Below are 17,818 nucleotides of genomic sequence, written 5' to 3'. Positions count from 1 at the left end.
CCCCCAATAATTTCATTTAAAGCCCTCCCTACAGCCAGAGTTACATGATTCACCAAAACACGAGTCCCAATAGGCTTTCAGTAGCCTGCTCCAACAGCTCACTCTCCCTAATACTTGAGGAAATGCCCTATGAACCAAAACCTACTGCTCCCACACCAATCATTCAGCTATCTCTCTAATCTTATTTTCCCTATGCAAATTTGCTTGTGACTCAGGTAACAACCAGAGATTTTCTTCTTTGAGGTTCTGCTTTTTTTACATTTAGTCATTTGATGCTCATTATCTCAAAGTAGAACTTTTTCCTGGACTCATTTAAAATGGTGGTAGCCACATGGGCCATGACAACTGGTTTCTCCCACTTCAAGTTTTTCTCCAACCCAGAGTACATTTCCAAGCTTAGCATCAGGCTGACCACAACTCTACAGGTGACAGCTTGAGCTTATCCCCGACTACGTTGCCACCGACCACCACTACAGAGATTCTGCATCATGGTTTCCTGGTCAGTTAGCTCTTCCATGTGCAACTCCCACTCTCACCCAAACAAGCTGAAAGAACCACAAATCTATTGGACAATTGAAACGGCTGAGGCTCCTGCATTCTTGTCTCTGCATTCTCTTATATGCCTCATTTGCAATCACACTCTCCTGTCCCAGACGACTTGGCAACTCAGAAGCTGTAAATACATACTGCAGACATCTTTGTCCTGGTACACCCAGTGTCCAATAGCAACCACATTTTGACAACTGCAACACATCGACTGCCTTGTCAACTTTAAATGTCTTTTAATTAAATAATTTTACCTTTTTAAAGATTTAATTTAATGCCTCTCTTTTTACCAACATGCACTATACTAATATAACTTATTGACAGGATAGACCTTTACAATTTCAAATAAAATATTTTAAGACCTTTTTTTTAGAAACTTAAACACTTCCCAATAGCAATTACACACCAGTCACTCAACCTGCAGCATTCCTGGGCAGTCACACTCACTGTTTCTTCCAAACATATCGCTTTCAAACTACCTCAGTATCCTCTTTGCACTCACTTTGGTTACTGCTGACTGTCTGTCTCAGGATTGTCCTGATGAGGACATTACTTTCAACCCGTTATGAGGTGACTTTCAAAATGTATGATCATCTTCTATAGTATTAATCTCAATTGAATCACTCCTATCACTGGTCAGGTTCCCATATTCTTCAATATCCAAAGCTCTAGATTCAAGTAGGCAACATACTAACCTGAGTACGATCTTTGCAACACACACAGCTAACCGTTTTTCCAAAAAGAAAACATACCTTACAATCAAGGGAAAAAAATTAATGAACATTTAAAAGAGGATGACACATCGATGTGGTGCTCTAGTGGAGAAATGAAGATTGGATTACAAAAACACAGACCCTGCCAACCAGCTAAATAGCATCCTACTTGCTGCAAAAATATATGGTTCATCTCCCAATCTTCTAATGTATTCTGCGTCAACCTTCTTGCTGACTTTATGTACCTGTAGTGTAGACTTGTATCCGTTCACTTCAAAAGCCTTCCAATTAACCAGTAATAATTGTATCAACTGCAGATGCTAGAGAATCCGAGTAACAAAGTGTAGGGCTGGATGAACACAGCAGGCCAAGCAACATCTGAGGAGCACAAAATTTGACATTTCGGGCCTAGGCTCTTCGTCAGAAAAGGGAGATGGGGAGAGGGTTCTGAAATAAATAGGGAGAGAGGGGGGAGGTGGATCAAAGGTGGATAGAGGAGAAGGTCAGTGGAGAGGAGACAGACAAGTTAAGGGGGCGGGGATGGAGCCTGTAGAGGTGAGTATAGGTGGGGAGATAGGGAGGGGATAGGTCAGGCCGGGGGGGGGATGAGGCTAGGAGGTAGGAAATAAAGGTGCTGCTTGAGGTGGGAGGAGGGGATAGATGAGAGGAAGAACAGGTTAGGGAGGCGGGGACAAGCTGGGCTGGTTGTGGGATGCGTGGGGGAAGGGGAGAGTTTGAAGCTTGTGAAATCCATACTGATACCATTGGGCTGCAGGGTTCCTAAGCGGAATATATGAGCTGCTGTTCCTGCAACCAGTTCTGGTCGCCCCATTGTAGGAAGGATGTGGAAGCATTGGAAAAGGTGCAGAGGAGATTTATCAGGATGTTGCCAGGCCTGGAGCAAAGGTCTTACGAGGAAATGCTGAGGGACTTGGGTCTGTTCTCATTGGAGAGAAGGCGGCTAACAGGGGATTTAATAGAGACATACAAGATGATCAGAGGATTAGGTAGGGTGGACAGTGAGAGTCATTTTCCTAGGATGATGACGTCGGCTTGTAAGAGGGGGCATAGTTGCAAATTGAGGGGCAATAGATTTAAGACAGATTCTTTACTCAGAGTGTGGTGAGGGCATGGAATGTCCTGCATGCCAATGTAGTTAACTCAGCCACATTAGGGGCATTTAAACAGTCCGTGGATAAGCATATGGATGATGATGGGATAGTGTAGGGGATGGGCTTAGATTGGTTCACAGGTCAGCGCAACATCGAGGGCCGAAGGGCCTGCTCTGTGCTGTATTGTTCTATATATACATATATAACCTTCGGGTGGCATCGTTGGGGTACTGCAGGAGGCCCAAGATGGACATGTCATCTAAGAAATGGCAGCGGGGAGTTGAAATGGTTCGCAACTGGGAGGTGCAGTTGTTTGTTGTGAACCGAGCGTAGGTGTTCTGCAAAGCAGTCCCCAAGCCTCCGCTTGGTTTCCCCAATGTAGAGGAAGCCACAACGGCGGGTATAGCGGCTGCAGTGTCCCACATTGGCAGATTCCGTTACATTGATGACTTATCAGCGCCGCGTCGTGCTCCCAAGAGGAGCTCAGACAAATCATCCTCTTCACCAACAGCTTCCACCCCAACCTCGAGTACATCTTGAACATTTCCAACACATCCCTCACCTTCCTGGGCCCCTCTGTCTCCATATCAAGCAACCACCTAGAAACCGATATCCATTTCAAGCCCACCGACTCCCACAGCTACCTAGAATACACCTCCTCCCACCCACCTTCCTGCAAAAATTCCATCCCCAATTCTCAATTCCTTCGCCTCCGCCGCATCTGCTCCCAGGATGAGGCATTCCACTCCCATACATCCCACATGTCCTCGTTCAAGGACCGCAACCTCCCCCCGCAGTGGTCAAGAACACCATTGACCATGTCTCCCGCATTTCCCACCACTCATCCCTCACACCCAGTCTCCGCAATAACCACCAAAAGAGAATCCCCCTCGTCCTCACATACCACCCCACCAACTCCAGATACAACGCATCATCCTCCGACACTTCCGCCATCTACAATCCGACGCGACCAAAGACATTTTTACATCCCCACCCTTGTCTGTGTTCCGGAAAGACCAATCACTCCGGGACTCCTCTGTCCGCTCCACACTCCCCTCCAACTCCACCCACACCCGTCACTTTCCCCTGCAACCGCAGGAAGTGCGACACTTGCCCCCACACCTCCTACCTCACCCACATTCCAGGCCCCAAGATGACTTTCCACATCAAGCAGAGGTTCACCTGCACATCTGCCAATGTGGTGTACTGCATCCGCTGTACCCTTTGTGGCTTCCTCTACAATGGGGAAACCAAGGGAAGGCTTGGGGACCATTTTGCAGAACACCTACACTCGGTTCACAACAAACACCTGCACCACCCAGTCGCAAACCATTTCAACTCCCCCTCGCATTCCTTAGACAACATGCCCATCTTGGGCCTCCTGCAGTGCCACAATGATGCCACCAGAAGGTTGCAGGAACAGCAGCTCATATTCCACTTAGGAACCCTGCAGCCCAATGGTATCAATGTGGACTTCACAAACTTCAACCTCTCCCCTCCCCCTACTGCATGCCAAAACCAGCCCAGCTCATCCCTGCCTACCTAACCTGTTCTTCCTCTCACCTATCCCCTCCTCCCACCTCAAGCCACACTTCCATTTCCTACCTACTAACCTCATCCTGCCCCCTTGACCTGTCCGTCCTCCCTGGACTGACCTATCCCCTCCCCACCTATACTCACCTCTACAGGCTCCATCCCCGCCCCCTTAACTTGTCAGTCTCCTCTCCACCCATCTTCTCCTCTATCCACCTACGATCCGCCTCCCCCTCTCTCCCTATTTATTTCAGAACCTTCTCCCCATCCCCCTTTTCTGATGCAGGGTCTAGGCCCGAAATGTCAAATTTTGCGCTCCTAAGATGCTGCTTGGCCTGCTGTGTTCATCCAGCCCTACACTTTGTTATCTCCAATTAACCAGAAACCCTTCCTAAGCTGTTCAACTTTAATTTTCACCAAAACTATTTTCTCTTAAAGTAATAGTTTCATCATGAAACATATTACACTGGTAGATTCTACAACTAAATGTGCATCAGTTCATCCTTTCACCATACAAAAACAGAACTTTAAGGGATCACAATTCTTCTGACAGTACTAAAAGCATAAATAATAACTAATTTGACATGCAGCCAACACATCACATGAACATAGGAGGTAGTTGGCCATTCAATTCATTGAACCTGCTCCATCCTTCTAGATCATTGCTGATTATCCAAATCTCCATCTTATTCCTGCACTATCCCCTTATCCCTTGAGATCCAGAGTAACTAGAAACCCATCAATTTCTGTCTTGAACTTAATGACAGAACTTAAACAGCCCTCTGCGGTGCAGAATTCTTTACATTCACTACATTTCTGATGGTTAATGTTCTCCTCATCATCTCACTCACTAAATAGCTTGCCTTTTATTTGGAGGCTACTCCCTGTGTCTGGGTGCATTCTTTCTGCATCTACAGTCATGCCCTTCAAGAATTTTGACCTTTCCATGAGATCACCTCTCATTCTTCTGTATCGAGGCCCACTATCCTATGGATGTTCACAAGACCGATTCAATGAACACCATCTATGGCAATTATATCCTTCCACAGGTTAAAAAACTGCCTGAATACTTCAGGTGCAATCTCAGGTGTTCTATATAATTGAAACAAGACTTTCTTGCTCCTGCTAACAAATGCCAGTGTGGTAAAGACGATTGCCTCTAAAATTGCTTACTGCTCCTGAAAACCAGGTCTCACTGACTTATGAAACAGACACCTAAGAGATCAATACTTCCCAACTGCTCATCATTTCGGAAATACACTGCATCTTTCTTCCTTCTACCAAAGCAGATAACCTCACAATTGTACATATATTCCATGTTCCATGTTCCTGCCCACTCAGTCAGTCTGTCTAACTGGTTTGCTTTTTTTTTTCCAACTTTCACTTAAAAATTCCAAAAGCTGACAGTGTGAAATGTCTAATGGGAGGTTTTTGCCTAACAATGCCTGACCAAAAAGAGCAAGAGAGAAGAGAGAAAATTGTTTTTAAAAAATGTGCACTGTCAAAGTAAATGAAGAAGGGACATCTTTCCTACTCACCTAAACTAAATTCCAAAATTGGTTCGTCCGGATCCTGGCTGTTAGCTAGAAAAGAAATAACAAAGAACAAAACAAATCAAACCAAAGAGTTCAATGTTCAGAAAATTAAAACTAATAACTGTAACAATGAACTGTGGAAGCATATATAGCATCAAACCTTTAAATGTGATCACAAATATTTTTATTTTAGTATGTTATAATAGTTATGTCAGAGGTAGTTTCTTTACTCTGAGAGCAGTAAGGGAATGGAACACTTTGCCTGCAACGGTAGTAGATTCGCCAACTTTAGGTACATGTAAGTCGGCATTGGATAAGCATATGGACGTACATGGAATAGTGTAGGTTAGATGGGCTTCAGATCGGTATGACAGGTTGGCACAACATTGAGGGCCGAAGGGCATGTACCGTGCTGTAATGTTCTATGTTCTATGTTCTAATAAAGCAATTTAATGCTTGTGTCTTGTTGCCGCATTCCGGCTGACTTATTACAGGCAAGATAGGTTTTCTAGAGACCAGGCCTCCATTCTTTCAATTGAGAGTCAGCAATATTACCAAGATTTGCATAATAAAAGTTCAAGTCAGTGGATTAAGTTGGTTATGTAGAGATAGATGACATTTAAAAAAGTTATCAGAACAGCAGTTTTCTTATTTCAACACACATTAATCTGTTGTGTACATTTTGATTAAACCACAATAGTAAACAAGAAATGGGTGAAGGAAATTGATAAGTGCATTATCTGATGTAGTGCTAAGCAAATATGATTAGTACATCTGGACAACATAGAACTTTTTTATGCATATCCACCAGGAATGGTAATTCATGTCCACTATTTTTGTGAAAAAGATGCAAGTTCAACAAAAAGTGAGGTCGCATGTGCTCAATATGATGATATATCAAATTTATTGTCTTTCAAATTGACTGTTTAAACTTGAAGATTACAAAATAAACTGATAAACAATGACTGGAGTAAATAGTGAAAGGTGTCAACATCGAAGGACATAAATTAAGGCTTCTTAACAGCATAGCACTTCCAACTAAACTTGGAAGAATTGTAAACTGCAAGGACAACAGTGTGGAACTCCAAAAAAAGAGACAGACAAGTTGGTGAAATGGGCAGATAGGAGATAAATGAGCTTCGATGCAGAGGGGTTTCAGGCGATGCACTTCAGTCAGATAAACATTAAAAAGACAATACAAAATAGAGAGCAGAATTCTATAGGGGTGCAAGAGCAAGGTGATCTGGATATACATGTGCACTGATCACTGAAATGGCAGGACAGGTAAATAGAGCAGTTAATGAAGTATAACATGCCCTTGGCTTAGGGGACCTGGGTACAAGTACAGGGAGATAATGTCAAATTCCACAAGATACTTATTACATCTCAGCTGGAGTACTGTGTACCGTTGTGGGTGCCCAGCAGCTCTATGATCATCCGAGACTACGGCTCCTGCTTCCTTACTAATTACACTGACACACAAGATCATGTCTGGGACTATTGTGATAACGACTTCTTCCATTTCTTAATTAGATGAACCAATGATGCTTATCTTGTGTTCATGTTGTATTGTCCTAAATTTCATTGCTAATAATATCTAACCTGTTGTAAGCAGCATGGAGATTACAGAATCATATATAAAATGCTTGAAACTCTAAGTTCTCCTAATTTATCAGCTGAGATAAATTTCTACCAGTGCAAAATAAAGGCTACTTGACAGTTGTAGCAAAGACTGGTGCTCATGGTGGTTTGAATCATAGATGCCCAACAGTGTGGAAGCAGGCCATTTGGCCCATCAAGTGCATACTAATCCCTCTGAACAGCATCCTACCTAGATCCACCCTCCTAGCCAATCTCCACAACCCCACATTTATCATGAATATTCCACAAAGCCTGCACGTCCCTGGACACCATGGGCAATTTAGTGTGGCCAATTCACCTAATCTGCACATCTCTGGACTGAAACCAGATGATCCAGAAGAAACCGACATTGACAGGGGAAGAATGTCTATGTAGAGTTTGCACATTTGCTCAAGGGTTGAATCAACCTTGGATTCCCTGGCGCTTTGAGGCAGCAGTGCTAACCACTGTGCTACCCTAAATACCCAAGAAGTACAATATTTTTCATTGAGGGTGATGGGGAGGCAATGGCCTAGTGGTATTATCGCTGGACTGTTAATCCAGAGGCCCAGATAACATTCTGGGGACTCGAGTTCAAATCCCGCCAAAGCACATGGTGGAATTTGAATTCAATAAAATATCTGGAATTAAGAATCTAATGACGACCACGGATCCATTGTCGATTATGGGAAAACCCATCTAGTTCACTAATGTCCTTTAGGGAAGAAAATTGCCATCCTTACCTGGTCTGGTCAACATGTGACTCCAGACCCACAGCAACATAGTTCACTCTCAACTGCCTTCTGAGCAATTAGGAATGGACAATAATGCTGCCTGACTAGCGACACCCTCATCCCATTAGTGAATTTAAAAATTAGTTCAAAACCAATGTTAAAAAGTTACGCAAGAACAAATGAATGCTGATTCAGCTTATTCATGTGTGGTTCTAATTAAGTTGGCTCACAGAGTGACATTTGTGAGACCATACTCTGCTTTCCACCATTTTTACTTAATTTGGAGCTAAGTAATGCTGCATAGTTGGGTATGCACGCTACCTTCTAGATTAAAGGATTAAAATGCATGTTGAAAGGGCCAATTTTCTTATGTTTAAATCACATGATCCCTAGTTCTAGGCTGCACAACTAGGAGAAACATTCTTCTAATATCAATCCTACAATAGCCCGAAAGTCAGAAATTCACCAAAGCTTCATCCATGTCCTGAACTGTACAGACTCCGCTCCGCTGAGCGTATGGGAAACTGTGCAAAAGACATGAGTTACACAACGCACTATCTTTCTTGCTCATCTGAAACTCTCTCCCACAATATGCAGGGTAGGTATTGAAATCAGCAAGTCACACACTTATCTAAATAAGTGACAGTCAATCAAGGTGCTTAACAGGCCAAATGTCTAAACTAATACATTCCTGATGCTGAAATACATTTAGAGTGGGGACGAAGAAGTAACTTTCTAAAACACAAGTTGTAAAAAAAGGTGGGTAGGGGGACCTCAGTCTTCAACAGTGTGCCCTTGTTACATCCTCCAGCTACACATCCCAGGATGCCACCACCCTCAATCGCAACAGGTGAACTCCCTTCCCACCTGACCCCCACTCAATATAAAATCCAAATCTATATGCAACAAATTTAATATGAAAACGTAAGTACACAATGATTGAACCAACTAAAACAAAGAGCATGGAACAGCATTATGCACCATCGACAAGCTGTACTGCTGAAATTCCAAGATCCTTAAACAGCATCTTTCAACCCCATGACCACTTCAACCTAAAAAGGACAAGGGCAGCAAATACATGGGAACATGACCACCTGCCAATCCAACCTCTAATTTACTCACCATCCTGACAGTAGTGGGTCTACCTGTGGCACACAGGCTGTAGTAGCTCAAGAACACTATTATCCCCTCCAGACTGATCTCAAAACTCCATGACCTTGGTCTCAGCTCCACCCTCTGCAACTGGTTCCTCAGCTTTCTGACCCACACACCGCAATCAGCGAAGATAGGTTACTGCACCTCCTCCACACTCAACACTGGAGTCCCCCAAGAAACAAATAGTGGCATTCTCACCCCAGTATTGTATTCCCTATAGACGAATGACTGTGTTTCCAAATTCCAAACGAACGGCATCTACAAGTTTATTGATGACACCACTTGAATGGGACAGACATTTAACACCAACAAGTCAAAATACAGAAGGGAGATAGAGGGCTTGGTGACATGATGCAATAAAAAAAACAGTCTCTCAATGTCAGCAAAACTAAAGAACTAATCATTTCCTTCAAAAGAAAAACGGAGAACACAACCCCATCTATATAAATGAAACTGAGGTTGAGAGGGTGGAAAGCACCAACATTCTCAGAGTGACAATAACCAGCACCCTGTCCTGGACTGTTCACGTAAATGTGACAGTCAAGGCAGCACAACAACACTTATTCCTCAGAAAATTTGGCATATATAAAGGACCCCCAGCAACTTCTACAGATGCACCATTGGAAGTAAACTGTCTGGGTGCATTACAGCCTGGAATGGCAAATGCTCTGCCCAGAACCGTAAAAAATTACAGAAGGTGGTGTGCACTGCCCAGACCATTACGGAAGTCAACCTTTCATCCACGGGCTCCATTTACATGGCTTGCTGCTGCGGAAAGAATGCCAACATCAATGACCCGTTGCACACCAGAAATGATCTCTTATAACCTCTTCTGTCAGGCAGAAGTTACAGAAACCTGATATCTGTACAAGCAAGCTCAGGAGTAACTTCTTACCTGCTGTCATTAGATTGAAGAGAGTCTCTAGCATCAAATAATGATGGATCTTGATAACGTTGATCTTACATAGCACACGCCTTGTGCAACGTAGCCTTTACCTCTGTCTAAGTTATTTTGATCTGTACATGCTTGCTTACTATGATCTGTCTGTACTGCTCGTAAATAAAGCTTTTCACTGTACTTCAGTACACGTAACAATAAATCAATTAAAAATCTAATGTGCAATAAATGCTCAGCTAACATCCCATTAGTCCTCTTTAAAAAAGTTCAAAGATGTCAAGAGGGAGACTATATGATGGTGTTAATAATAATTGTTATTTCATATAAGTGCTAAATTGATCAGCAAACAAAAGCCATAAAACAAATCTTGTGCATCTGGCATTTCAGTGTGCAACAAGTTACTGCATGCAAAGTGTACATTCAGCAAGAACCAAAAATCTTTAAAAACATTCAAATACTTGAATCACTTGTTAATTAAACTAACCTCTGCTGACTACAAGGCTTTTATTTTTCATGCACTGCATTCCTGATATGCAAAAATTGTGCCTGCTGTACTATCTTAGTTGCAACAAATGCCTCACAAAGAAAATTGCAGCAGCTCATAATACATTCAGTATTTTAACATTAATTTATTCTTTTGCAGTTCAGAAAATCTCCCCATTCGGCATTTATAAAATTGAAAAGCGTTTATAAGTTATAAGCTGGTTAGCTAATTTGAGAAAGCTCTGCATTAAAACTAGGTTTCTTATTGGAGGATGAAGGAAACCTGTTTCAAGTATCCCAGGAGTAGGCATTAAAAGACCAGATTAACTAAAATAAATTATGCTAATTCAAAAATCCAAGATATTCAAGCTTTTAAGAGCTTAAAATGTACTCCCAATATCAAGTATCGTAGTAAAGTCTCATTGAAATCAGAAGATCTTCAGAAGGTTAGCTTGCAGCCAGCCAACCTATAGACTAATAGTTTACAGATTTCCCTAAATATTGCAACAAAATACTGTTTTTGGCAAAACTCATCTGTTACTTCAAAAAAACCATTCTCAAAAACGTGTTTCTGAGCAATAGATTTTAACACAAGTGTATAGTAAAAATATCTCACCTGTAAGAGATAAACTTAACATATCTGAAGACATATCAAATGTTGAAGCTCGCTGCATTGACCTTGCTTTAACGTTGTGTCGAGGGCTTTGTTCCTTTGTTGACATTTTTCATGAGAAATGTTTTTATTCTTTCGTTAGTCTTCAAGTTCAAATTACAAGTTTGCGTTGTTATGTGAATAACCAGGCAGAAGTTTTTTTTAGGGAGTTTGGAATTCTGAAATGAAGGCAGACAGTTCAGAGTAAAGTGTTACATTTTTGGGAGATTTACATTATAGATTCCTGAACGCCAAACTTGTAATAGTGTGGAACAAAGAAAACTTCTGTGACATTCGTCACAGAACCAATGGGTCATTTCTGGACAACTCAGGACTGGTGCTTAGCAATTCTGCATATTTAGCAGCCCAGCAACTCATGAAGTCTGCATCAAGTGGACTTCCAGTATTGTCTGGATTCAGGAGATAACATCCATTATAGCTGGATTGTTGCTGAAGACTCACTGCCCTCAATGAAAATTTCTTTCAAAAACACTAATCTCCTACAGAAGTCTTGAATTTGTGCAGGTATGCCAGATTTACAAAACAAATAGCACAGAAAAAAAAGTCACAGCTCACTGTCCCATGCTAGTTCTATCACAGTTATCAAATGAAACCCATTTCTGACCATCCCATAGCACTGAAAATCTTCCCTTTTAAGTGATAAATCTAATTTCCTCATTTGAAAGTTACTAGTAAATTGCTTTTGTCATCCTTTTCAGTACATTCCAGACAACAAATCTGCTAAATAAAATCTGGTGTCCATGGTTCTTTTGATAAATATTATCAATCTGCAACAGCTAGTTGTGAATCAGAAGAAGTGTGCCTCCCGAACCTGTTCTTCCTCTCCCCCATCCCTTCCTCCCACCCCAAGCCGCACCTCCATCTCCTACCTACTAACCTCATCCCATCTCCTTGACCTGTCCGTCTTCCCTGGACTGACCTATCCCCTCCCTACCTCCCCACCTATACTCTCCTCTCCTCTCCACCTATCTTCTTTTCTCTCCATCTTCGGTCCGCCTCCCCCTCTCTCCCTATTTATTCCAGTTCCCTCTCCCCATCCCCCTCTCTGATGAAGGGTCTAGGCCCGAAACGTCAGCTTTTGTGCTCCTGAGATGCTGCTGGGCCTGCTGTGTTCATCCAGCCTCACATTTTATTATCTTAATCAGAAATCTTTCCAGGTTTTGCATTTATGTTCATTGACTCTTCAAAACTACAACTTTAACGGGTAATCTGGAGTCAGCAATGCAGTATAATTAACAAAATTAGAGTCTAAATTGCCAAAAGAAAGTTGCATTCAACTACAAAAGTGTCTGTGTTGGCCCTTATCTGAGGAGGAAAGTGTAAGCATCAATTTCAGTTTAGATTTTCAATTCATCTGAAAATAAACAACTGATTGACTAGGGCAGAAACAGAAAACCAGATGGGGTGCAATCTCATCCGATTGTCTCTTGATCAATGGCAGAGATGATTGAATCAACAGTTTACATATCCCCAAGAAACAACAATACCTTATTAGTGGGAAGTGAAGAGGGACAATGGGAAAGAAAGTAAAAGCAGCCCAGTAGAACTGGGATAATGGGAACTCCAGATGCTGTAGAATCCAAGATAACAAAGTGTGGAGCTGGATGAACACAGCAGGCCAAGCAGCATCTCAGGAGCACAAAAGCTGAAGCTTCGGGCCTGGACCCTTCATCAGAGAGGGGGATGGGGTAGGGTTCTGGAATAAATAGGGAGAGAGGGGCAGGCAGACCGAAGATGGAGAGAAAACAAGATAGGTAGAGAGGAGAGTATAGGTGAGGAGGTAGGGAGGGGATAGGTCAGTCCAGGGAAGACGGACAGGTCTAGGAGGCGGGATGAGGTGGTAGGTAGGAAATGGAGGTGCGAGGAAGGGATGGGTGAGAGGAAGAACAGGTTAGGGAAGCGAAGACAGGCGGCGCTGGTTTTGGGATGCAGTGGGGGGAGGGGTCGAGCTGGGCTGGTTTTGTGATGCAGTGGGGGGGTGGGGGGGGGAAGAACTGGGCTGGTTTTGGGATGCAGTGGGTGAAGGGAAGATTTTCAAGCTTGTGAAGTCCACATTGATACCATTAAGCTGCAGGGTTCCCAAGCGGAATATGAGTTGCTGTTCTTGCAACCTTTGGGTGGCATCATTGTGGCACTGCAGTAGGCCAAGATGGACATGTCGTCTGAGGAATGGGAGGGGGAGTTAAAATGGTTCGCGACTGGGAGGTGCAGTTGTTTGTTGCGAACTGAGTGGAGGTGTTCTGCAAAGCGGTCCCCAAGCCTCCGCTTGGTTTCCCCAATGTAGATAGCGCCACACCGGGTACAATGGATACAATATACCTCGTTGGCAGATGTGCAGGTGAACATCTGCTTGATATGGAAAATCATCTTGGGACCTGGGATAGGGGTAAGGGACGTGGTGTGGGGGCAAGTGTAGCACTTCCTGCGGTTGCAGGGGAAGGTGCCGGGTGTGGTGGGGTTGGAGGGGAGTGTGGAGCGGACAAGGGATCGCGGAGAGAGTGGTCTCTCCGGAAGGCAGACAAGGGTGGGGATGGAAAAATGGCTTGGGTGGTGCGGTTGGATTGTAGATGGCGGAAGTGTCGGAGGATGATGCGTTGTATCCGGAGGTTGGTGGGGTGGGATGTGAGAACAAGGGGGATCCTCTGGGGGCGGTTGCGGCGGGGGCGGGTGGCAGCCCAATGGTATCGATGTGGACTTCACAAGCTTCAAAATCTCCCCTTCCCCCACTGCATCCCAAAAACAGCCCAGTTCTTCCCCTCCCACCACTGCATCACAAAACCAACCCAGCTCGACCCCTCCCCGCACTGCATCCCAAAACCAGCCCAGCCTGTCTCCGCTTCCCTAACATGTTCTTCCTGTCACCCATCTCTTCCTCCCACCTCAAGCCGCACCTCCATTTCCTACCTACCACCTCAACCCGCCTCCTTGACCTGTCCGTCTTCCCTGGACTGACCTATCCCCTCCCTACCTCCTCACCTATACTCTCCTCTCTACCTTCGGTCCACCTCCCCCTCTCTCCCTATTTATTCCAGTTCCCTCTCCCCACCCCCCTCTCTGATGAAGGGTCTAGGCCCAAAACGTCAGCTTTTGTGCTCCTGAGATGCTGCTTGGCCTGCTGTGTTCATCCAGCTCCACACTTTGTTATCAGTAGAACTGTGGTCGTGTTGCTTTCATTCTTCCTCAAAAGATGATGCACTCTACAGAAGAAACTTTGAGAAATTTTCCAGAATTCTTGTTTGGTAGGAGCTATCAGATGGAGCCAAGGAGGAGGAGATGATTTGTGTCACACTCAAAGACAAATACTACTAAACCCATCAATATTATGATGACTATTTTAACACAGTTCAATACCAAGATTATTACATCTTGACAGTAATCACAATATAGATTTGTAATAGATCACCAAAATTTAAATCCAATGCATCTTTTTTAAGTACCACTATTATACATTCTATGCTGATCATTCAAATACTGCTGGCAACTTCCACATGAACAAAAACAAGTGCTCCAGTGAACACCAAATGCATTAATAGCTTGCAAGGCAAGTCACTACATCTAAGCTAACACATATGAAAAATGGAGCAGCCTACCCATGAATGGTGGCGCAGAAGTCTAAGAAGCAGTCGTACATTCGCATGCGCATAGCAAATTCCCAAATTCAAGCAAAAAAGTGAAATGTCAATTTAGACAATACAGGCCACTTCCTAACATCTAATGCCCCATTACTACATAACACTGGCAGCTTGCTAGTAGTTTGCGTCCAAAAAGTGACCTAGAGAAGAAGATATGATTAAATTTAATTGAAGGAATTACAAACAGAGCAGAAATAAAAATAAAGTACAAAGTACAATCTCCAGAAGAAAAATCTCGAAACCATAGAACGAGGTCAGAAACTAAAAGGCCATAATCAAACCAAGTATTTTAAGTTAGACATGATACAGACCGATATAAAAACTGAAAGAACTGTGGATGCTGTAAATCAGGAACAAAAAGTTGCTGGTAAAGCTCAGCAGGTCTGGCAGCATCTATGAAGGGAAAAACACAGTTACTGTTTCGGATCAGGCGACCCTTCCTCAGAACTGATGGTGGCTAGGAAAACGTTGGCTTATATGCAGAAAAAAAAAGGGGAAGAGCAAAAATGATAGGATGGAGCCTAAAACGACAGAACAGCAGTTGGACAGACAGAGTTGATAACGATCAAGCTGGGAGGGTGAAAATTATTAATGGGGACTATTAGTGATGAATAACATGGTGTGTAATGGCAGGCTATGTGGTAACTAGGCCTGGTGTGTGGCGTAGGGGGGCTCGGACATGAGAGTGTTTCGGCCCTAAAATTATTGAACTCTGTATTGAGTCCAGAGGGCTGTAGGGTTCCCAAATGGAAAATGTGACGTTGTTCTTCTAGCTTTAACACACCAACTTGTTGCCTAACCAACATGTGTCTCTGGCTTGCTGCAGTGTTCTAGCAAAACTCAACGCAAGCTTGTTTTGGATGTCAATGTTTCGGATATAATGGCCTCCTTCAAAACTGGATTCTACACTGGATCAAACATATCAGATCCCTAAACTTAAAATATTATTCTGCAAAATGTGCAAAGGTTTTAAATGCAGTCATGCTGTGTCATTCTAACAGGACAGTTGTCCATTTGTTGTCATGCTTCACATGGATAGAAATAATAACCTTAAAAGCCTCTTTAAAAATGCTTTAGGATAACATAGCCAGGAAATCTGAAAACATTCATAATATACACTCACTTCCAGATGAAATCACTCCTGAATATTGTTGAAAAAAACATGTTACCAAAGTTTTTCATGTGTTTTATCCTGATAAGTACAAGAACAACAAATTTCAAAAGATCACAACAATTTATACAACAGGGCATAGAGGCTTTGATTAATTGGTTATTAATAAATAACCACTACACAGAACTTTAGATAGCTTGTTTTACTTGTTGTTCATATTTGAGACGCATGGCCTTACTAAGGCAATTTCAGCATGGACCAGCTAATTTTCATGCCCAAAGGTTGCAGCCCTTAGGCCAACTGTATGCTTGTGCTTTCTGGGCAAATGGCGACTTGATGTGGGTTGCCATTTGTTTTATAGAATAGCTTTAATGCACTCTATTGCTGTGGCAAGCTTGCAAGGTATGCAAATGACTTTGGCTAGATTACTGATAAGGCTATATGAGTATAATTTTCTGTTATCACAAGGCTTCCATCAATCCAAAAAAGATGTCTGCTTCCCATATAAATCGGGCAACTTGCCATTTGAATCAGTGGCAGTGCGAAGCGTGGTACATAAGCTGTACATACTAGGCTAATGAATCAAACAGGATGCTTTTTTGGTTGTTCCCAGTGGGCAGATACAGACTGCACTCCATGCTAACTAAACTAAATTAAAGTTGATATGTGATTCTGTAATTGGACAGTGCTAATCACTACTCTATCAATTTAAGACAAATCAGTCAAGCTCATTTAAAGTTGCTGGAAATAACATACATTCATGGGAAGCCACCAGCAATCTGTAAAAAAAAACAAAAGAAACACGTTTAACCCTCGTGCCATTTCGGAATTGCCTGTACACTTTGGAAGTCAATAGCTCCTTCTTAGCTTCACAGCAAATCCTCAACCAGAGTTAATTTGACAATAAATCAGCTCCCTTTCCCCTGCAGTACAAGTTATGATATTTTGACATTTGCTAATCTTATACTTGTCCTAATAGGCTCATGCCAGAATTCTTTGTTTTTTTCATGTTTTGAACTGATATCATAAATTTTTGAGAGAAATAATCTCACATCTATTTGAAATGTACTACCACTTATCCTACAAGTGTTACCTCTGGTTCGAAACTGCCACACAAAGACACCTTCTCTATATCTCTGTCCATCTTATATATCTCATTTAGACGTCCTCACATTCTTCTAAACTCCAGACAGTATAAACCTAAACTGCTCAATCTCACTTCATAAGACAACCCATCATCATGGGAATCAACCTAGTGAACCTCCTCTGATCTAACTCCAATGCAACTACATCCCTCTAGAAGTACAGGGAATTGTCTGCCTGCAGCCCTGAACGTGTGCTTAGTAACTTTTCCCTCAGGATAATGATTGCTTTAAATTCATCCCTTTCCATAACCTCTGCATTACCTGTTATTATTTGAGTGGTACTAGTGTCTGCCACAGTGAAAATGAATGCAAAAATTGATTTAACGAAGTGTGGAGCTGGATGAACAAAGCAGACCAAGCAGCAGCTTAGGAGCACAAAAGCTGACATTTCGGGGCTAGACCCTTCATCAGAAAAGGGGGATGGGGAGAGAGTTCTAAATAAATAGGAAGGGGCGGATGCAGATCAAAGATAGATAGAGGAGAAGATAGGTGGAGAGGAGACAGACAAGTTAAAGAGGCGGGGACGGAGCCAGTAGCGGTGACTGAGGGTGGGGATAGGTCAGTCCGGGAAGGACGGACAGGTCAAGGGGGCGGGATGAGGTTAGGAAGTAGGAAATGGAGGTGCGGCTTGAGGTTGGAGGAGGGGATAGATGAGAGAAAGAGCAGGTTAGGGAGGCGGGGCCAAGCCTGGCTGGTTTTGGAATGCAGTAGAGGGAGGAGAGATTTTGAAGCTTGCGAAATCCACATTGCAGCCCAATGGTATCAGGGTTCCCAAGCGAAATAGGAGTTGCTGTTCCTGCAACATTTGGGTGGCATCACTGTGGTACTGCAAGAGGCCCAGGATGAACATGTCGTCTAAGGAATGGGAGGGGCAGCTGAAATGGCTCGCGACTGGGAGGTGCAGTTGTTTATTGTGAACCAAGCGTAG

General features: G+C 43.1%; 1 protein-coding gene across 13 annotated transcripts in view; it reads right to left on the bottom strand.

The window, feature by feature from the left end:
* LOC125453079 (inositol polyphosphate-4-phosphatase type I A) overlaps positions 1 to 17,818 on the bottom strand; it is a 159,691-nt gene that overhangs the window by 81,151 nt on the left and 60,722 nt on the right. For all 13 annotated transcript variants that reach the window (XM_048532169.2, XM_048532173.2, XM_048532172.2 and 10 more), the window contains 2 exons: positions 10,946 to 11,160; positions 5,443 to 5,487 (listed from right to left, as the gene is read on the bottom strand). In XM_048532169.2, coding sequence (XP_048388126.1) covers positions 5,443 to 5,487; positions 10,946 to 11,051 — 151 coding nt within the window. In that variant the 5' untranslated portion in view covers positions 11,052 to 11,160. The remainder of the gene's footprint in view (positions 1 to 5,442; positions 5,488 to 10,945; positions 11,161 to 17,818) is intronic.

This window comes from Stegostoma tigrinum, chromosome 6, assembly GCF_030684315.1.
Source record: "Stegostoma tigrinum isolate sSteTig4 chromosome 6, sSteTig4.hap1, whole genome shotgun sequence".
Classification (NCBI taxonomy): domain Eukaryota; kingdom Metazoa; phylum Chordata; class Chondrichthyes; order Orectolobiformes; family Stegostomatidae; genus Stegostoma; species Stegostoma tigrinum.
This window is presented reverse-complemented; position numbering and strand designations above follow the sequence as displayed.